Source organism: Elephas maximus, chromosome 2 (assembly GCF_024166365.1).
Source record: "Elephas maximus indicus isolate mEleMax1 chromosome 2, mEleMax1 primary haplotype, whole genome shotgun sequence".
NCBI classification, from domain to species: domain Eukaryota; kingdom Metazoa; phylum Chordata; class Mammalia; order Proboscidea; family Elephantidae; genus Elephas; species Elephas maximus.
Window position 1 is genome coordinate 12,295,831 of NC_064820.1, and position 6,023 is coordinate 12,301,853.

General features: G+C 50.3%; 1 protein-coding gene across 1 annotated transcript in view; it reads left to right on the forward strand.

The window, feature by feature from the left end:
* The window catches only part of SLC6A3 (solute carrier family 6 member 3), a 59,726-nt gene extending 56,373 nt beyond the window's left edge, over positions 1-3,353 (forward strand). Inside the window, exon 15 of the mRNA XM_049861034.1 lies at positions 1,911-3,353. Within this exon, the coding sequence (XP_049716991.1) occupies positions 1,911-1,934 (24 nt within the window). The 3' untranslated portion in view covers positions 1,935-3,353. The remainder of the gene's footprint in view (positions 1-1,910) is intronic.
* The last annotated feature ends 2,670 nt before the right edge of the window (positions 3,354-6,023 follow it).

The window sequence follows — 6,023 nt, forward strand, 5'->3', positions numbered from 1 at the left end:
CCCTAGTACTTGATCTCCAGGGTTCTGTCTCTGGAAAGCTCTCTCCTGTCTTGCACTTGCTTCTACACATTCTGTCCTCTTGGTCATCACAGACTCTCAGCTCCAACTCCTCAGGGGGTCTTTTGGTCTCCTCCTGGGTTTCCCCTCCCTTCTGCTACATCTGGAAATTCCTTCAGGACAGTGAGCTGAGGCATTGGAAGGCTCACTGTGATTGCTTCCTGTTTCTTAGGGATCACTGTCTTTTGTGTCTGATGCCCAGGGTCTGGAAAACCACTGCTACATATATTTTGCTCATTGTTTAAGGTGGGAGGGTAAATTTTGTCCATTCAACTTCATTTTGGCCAGAAGTAGTATCTTTGTATATAGCTATGGTTCATTCATTTTGACTATGGCATAATATTCCATTATGTAGATATACCTCAATTTAGTTATCAATTTTCCATCTCACATCTCCCTTTATTGTATTCTAGTTCAGAGTTATATTTCATTTCCAGAAGTCACATTTGGTCTGTTTGTTTCTTGTGAAATGTTTGTGGTGGTAATTGTGTACAAAATTTTAAAAAACATTTCATACATAGCTGCCCTATAGTCTGTATTTGATGAGTCTAACATCCCTCATTTTGGGGATCTCAGTCTGAGGTTTCTGGTTTGTGCTAACTCACACTCATAATAGGTTGCTGTCTTGTGCTTCTGGTCTTCTTTATTGTTTGTGAACTTATAACTTGATTTAATCTGTGAGGATTCTAAAAGACATCCCCCCTCCCCCCCCCCCGCAGCACGTCTTCCTACTCTGCCACCTTCTACTTTTGCCAGTAGCCAGGACAGAGGCACGCTTCACTTTCAGGGTTGGGCCTCAGAGCTGGAGTCCCAGGCACAGCTCCCCACCCTCACTTCTGGTCTGAAGTGGAGTCATCACCAGAGCTGCTTCTCTAGGAGTCTGGCTGCAGGTCCCCTCCTGATTGCATCCCTGGTCAGGGTGGCTCCTAGCCACACTGGGACCCATCACTGAGTCCCATACTATACCTGGGCTCTGCTACACTGGCCTTACCTTCTGGCCCCTCCAGGCTCCCCATCACACCTGGACTTTGCTACACTGACCTTACCTGCTGATTCCTCCAGGCACCCTAGAGCTCCCCTGGAACCTAACGAGGCTGCTGAGGTAGCACCCTCCAGAGTTCTCCCAATGGAACAACAGAAGATCCCTGACATGTCATCTGCAGCTGCTTAGCATCTTCCACCCAAAATGTGGCTGTATCAAAAGCAAACTCTGCATGCTCTTGTGGAAATGTTTACACCATGGCTCTTGCAGTTATGCATAATGACTTATGCTCAGAATTGGGCTGAACTAACAGCTGCATAATCACAGATGATGACATTCTATGGAAAGTCTAAATAGCAGTCCCCGTCTATCTCTTCGATTCCTGAGCGGTAATGAGGCGGAGAATGAGCAGGGGGATTGTCTGAGGCCTGCTCTCACACCTGTTCTGGGGTCACGGAAAGCAAGACAGAAAAGCACAATGTCCTCTTTTTCTGGACGGGGGACCAGGGACCCCAAGAAAGTGGAAGGAGAGGGCATCACTAAGTCACACAGCAAGTGGGTGGGTACCCAGTTGTCTGTCCAGCCCAGCAGCTGTCCTCAAGACCCCAAAGGCCTCTGGTCCATGGGAAGCTGTACTCTGACTTTTCTTTATCAAGTAATAACTTATTTACATATATTTTAAAAAGTTGTTGGGTCTTGGCATCGTTGGTCCCGATGGGCATCCCCCAGGGACTAGCCACAATCAGGTCCATGGCCATCTGCCTGGCCAAGGTGTCTGGACCAGAGAGGGGTGCAGATTGTCAGCCTAGGGGCCCCCTTTATCCAAGGAACTCCTCCCTTCACTCCTGAATAACCCCTGTTTTAATTCCAGCTCCGCCACTGGCTGATGGTGTAGAGTGGACAGAGAAAGGAGAGCCCACGAGGAGCTCATCTCCAACTACGAGTGAGATGCCAGTAGAGAAGGCACGGGGAAGTTTCAAGAGAGAGGAAGAATACTTTTACCATTTAATGCTACATTTCTGGGGGGAAAAAGGCTTTTACCTTGAATGTTTACACACTGTGCCAAGGGAGACATTACTCACTGTGTTTGTCGTGTGTTGGTAGAGTAACTTAGCATAGATCTGGGTGGTGAGATTCAGGCCCCAGCCCCAGACCCCATAGGGTAGAAAACATCTAACTCCATGTTGTATTCATGTAAAACTGGTTCCCTCCCCAACTGTCCCTGACTTCCAGTGACTGTCCAATTGTCATTTGTGTGCTTTGAGGAGAAGAAATATGGTCACTACAGACACACTGTGCTAAAAATTTAGGGCTTACGTGAGCTTCCTCGGCCATATTTGTTCGTATTAAAAAGCCAAGTGTCATATTGCATCTGGTTGTGCAGAACGTGGAGCTGGAGAGACTGCTCACAATTGCAAAGCCCTTTCCAAATACCTAGTCCCAGCAAAGGTCACAATGTGAGCGTCATGTTTCTATATCACACATGGTGTCTATTGGAGGTGGCGGGCTCCCAGGATGTGTGATTGGGGGGTTTCATTTGTTTTCTGGGGAAAATAAGACTCCAGGGAGTCAGTTTGGGCTACCACCCCACTGTGTGCTGTGGGCCCAGTCAGCTCAGTGCTGGTCCCACAGGCAGGCATGCCGTCCCCATCCCTGTGGACACCTGGAGTGTCCTGAGCCCCCAGAGGCAGACATGTTTAGGGACCCCATCCTGCAGGGCCTTGCACCACAGGAAGAAGACCACCCCAGAGTAGTATTTCTCTTCTACATACATCAATAACAATACTTTTTTATGTTAGGGAATGGGCTTCCAAAATTATATTTGCCTGTGAATCAAAGTTCAGACTCAGAATGTAAGGTTGGTTTCTGAAAATGCATTTGCTGATGTTCTGGATTTTACTTATAAGCGTGTTGGCAAGGACTGCTTTTCCACAGCACACTCAGCATCAGCCCAAAGGGAAAAGTGTATGTCATCACTGAAATGCAAGCCTGGGGCTTCTGAGCCCTGCTGTGGGCCACCGCCACAGAGCAGGTGAGCCCGGTCGAGGAAATACACCGAGTCTTAGGCGCAGTTGCAGCCGCGTAGAGCCACGTGCTCTGCGCCTGCAGGCCCCTTGTCTCACCGCAGTGAAGGTGGATTTGCTGCTCAGTGGGACGCACGAGTTGATTTGCAGTCATGGCTGAGAGGCACCAGTGTGTGTGTACTGCTTTCAGAGCTGCGCCTGTGCACTGCACGTAGAAATCCAAGCACCATCACTGTGTGTCCATGTCTCCAGAGTCAGTATCTTGTGTGAATCAGCAGAAACAATTAAAAAAAAAAATGTTGTAAAAATGACCTGACACAGTGCCTCTGTGTGCATGGCCCTGTCATTTTACCTGGGCTCTGGGCCACTTGCTGTCTCATTTCCTAGTGCTGCCGTGACACGAGTACCACAAGTGGAGGGCTTTAAAGAGCAAACCTATTTTCTCACAGTTCTAGAAACTAGAAGTCTGAATTAGGGACTGTTTATCCTCCCTGTGTGTCTGTCCCTGTGTCTAATCTGCTTTTTATATAACTCAGACGTGATTAGGTTTAGAATCCACCTTATACTCGTATAACCTCAACTGATGGGTGGAAGGTGATTACATTATATCAGATTACTTTATGAAAGATGATCACATTACCTTACCTTACATATAAAGATGATTACATTATGTTACATTAGATGTAAGTTAATTGCAGACTACATTACATTACGGAAGGTTATATTATGGAAGCGAGGTTGGCCAGGCTTTGTCTCACATACTTTGGACATGTTATCAGGAGGGATGAATCCCTGGAGAAGGACATCATGCTTGGTAAAGTATAAGGTCCCTCAACAAGATGGACTGACACAGTGGCTACAACAATGGGCTCAAAAATAGCAACAATTGTGAGGATGGCACAGGACTGGACAGTGTTTGTTCTATTGTACATGGGGTCCCTATGAGTCAGAACAAACTCGATGGCACCAAACAATAATAATGGCATGGAAGGCAACCTGCTCTACCCAAGGTCAATTGATTTAATCGCATGTAACTACTCCGTGACAACAACTAATGTTTGGCTAAGCCACTGGGAACCATAGCCCATCCAAGTCGACACATGAAATTAGCCCTTACACGTGCCTACACCGAGGGTCAGCTGCCTCGTGACTCACAGCTGTCCTTCCTGTCTGCGCTCATGCCCAGCTGAGTCATTGGTCCTCATTAACACCAACACCACCCCAGCTGAGCTCTCCATCCTCGCCTCTCCCAAACCCCAAGAGTGAGTGCATCCCAGGGCTATCATACAGGTCTCCTCAGCTAACACTTGACCTCACCCCAGGCCCACCTTCCTGCAAGTATCCCCCTCAGACTCAGTGGCACCTGCCTATGCCCTCCTGGTCAGGCCGAACTCTAGTGCCATCCTGGATGCCTGTGTTTCCTGAGTCCCTCACCAGCCTGGGTCCTCTCCACGTGCCCTGACTCCAGCAATACCACCTGACCACCGCCACTGCCCAACCCCAGAGTCTGTTCCTGGAACATGCCACAGAGCCCCTAAGTGGCTCCTGCTCTAGCCCTTGGTCCCTGAGGGTTGCTTGTCCATGCTGTGGCCAAAGGGATCCTTGTGGACATCAGTTGGTCAGGTCACAACCCAGAGGATGCCCCCTGGTATATCCCCCCAAAAAACCCAAACTCATTGTCATCGAGTCGATTTTGACTCAGAGCAACCCTATAGGGCAGAGTAGAACTGCCCCATAGGGTTTCTACAGAGTGCCTGGTAGATTCAAACTGCCAGCCTTTTGGTTAGCAGCCATAGCACTTAACCATTACACCACCAGGATTTCTGGTATACCCCCAGGCTTGGAATAAATGCTAATACCTATACGTGACTGTGCCACTGGACAGTGGGTCCCTCCACCAGGCTCTGCCTCAGCCCCACTCCCTGGCAGTGGGATTCCACACTGAACATGCATCCCAGGGCACCCCACATGCTAAGCATTCATCCCAGGATGCCCCACTTGCTGAGCACGTGTCCCAGCGTACCGCATGTGCTGGGCACATATCTCACGGCACCCCATGTCAGGGCTTCCTGCCTCCTGACCCCACGTCTCCCAAAGATACTCACCCTACTTCCTCCAAGCCTCAACAGGGGACACCTTGTCTCGGCACCTTTCCTGACCCCAGACCCACAACAGTGAGCAGGGATCTGACTGAGCCCACTTCCTAACATCCCCAGGGCTTGGGCCCCCGGCAGCTCCTAGGCGCCTTTCCTGCTGCCCCTGGAGCTGGCTGCACAGCAACTCACCTGGGCAGCCGCTGGCCACAGAGGTCTCCTCCGCCTGTAGCCCCAGCAGTCCGCAGCAGGGAGGACAGGAAGGCCAGCAGCCAAGAGACAACAGTGCTTTGCCTAGGGAATCACAGTCCCAAGAATACCCGCCACACCGTCCCCTTACATGAAAGTGGGTGAGAAAGTCATAGAGACAGGCTGGACACTGGACTGGGAAAGAACTAGCTAAAACCACAAGGGCCCCTCGTCTTGGTCCCCCAGCAAACAAAAGGCAGACCAATCCCTGAACATCAAAAGGGACAAGCAGAGAATGGGAGCAAAGGCCCAACCATGGCATGGGCTCTAAACTCTGAGAAGTGAGAGGTGGAGCCTGCACCCAGAAGGACACAGAAGTCACAGGCCATGTGCCAGCCTCAGACCCCCAGCCCCCAGGGCGAAGGCGGCTATTGCATATCCCCACAGGGTGCCAGATCCCACTTGTGCTGGCTGCTCACCAGTTCTAGAGACAACCAAAAATAGGAAGAGGGTGCAAAACAGCATTGCCCCCAGCTGTGGGTCCAAGGTAGACACGGGACCCTTGGTCCTGGCAACACACCAGGAGGAGTCAGCAAGGGAGTGGGTGGGAATGGGGGGAGCAGAACGGGAGACAGGTAGGAAGCCAAGTAAGGATGCAAAGTCCTATCCTGAGCCTGA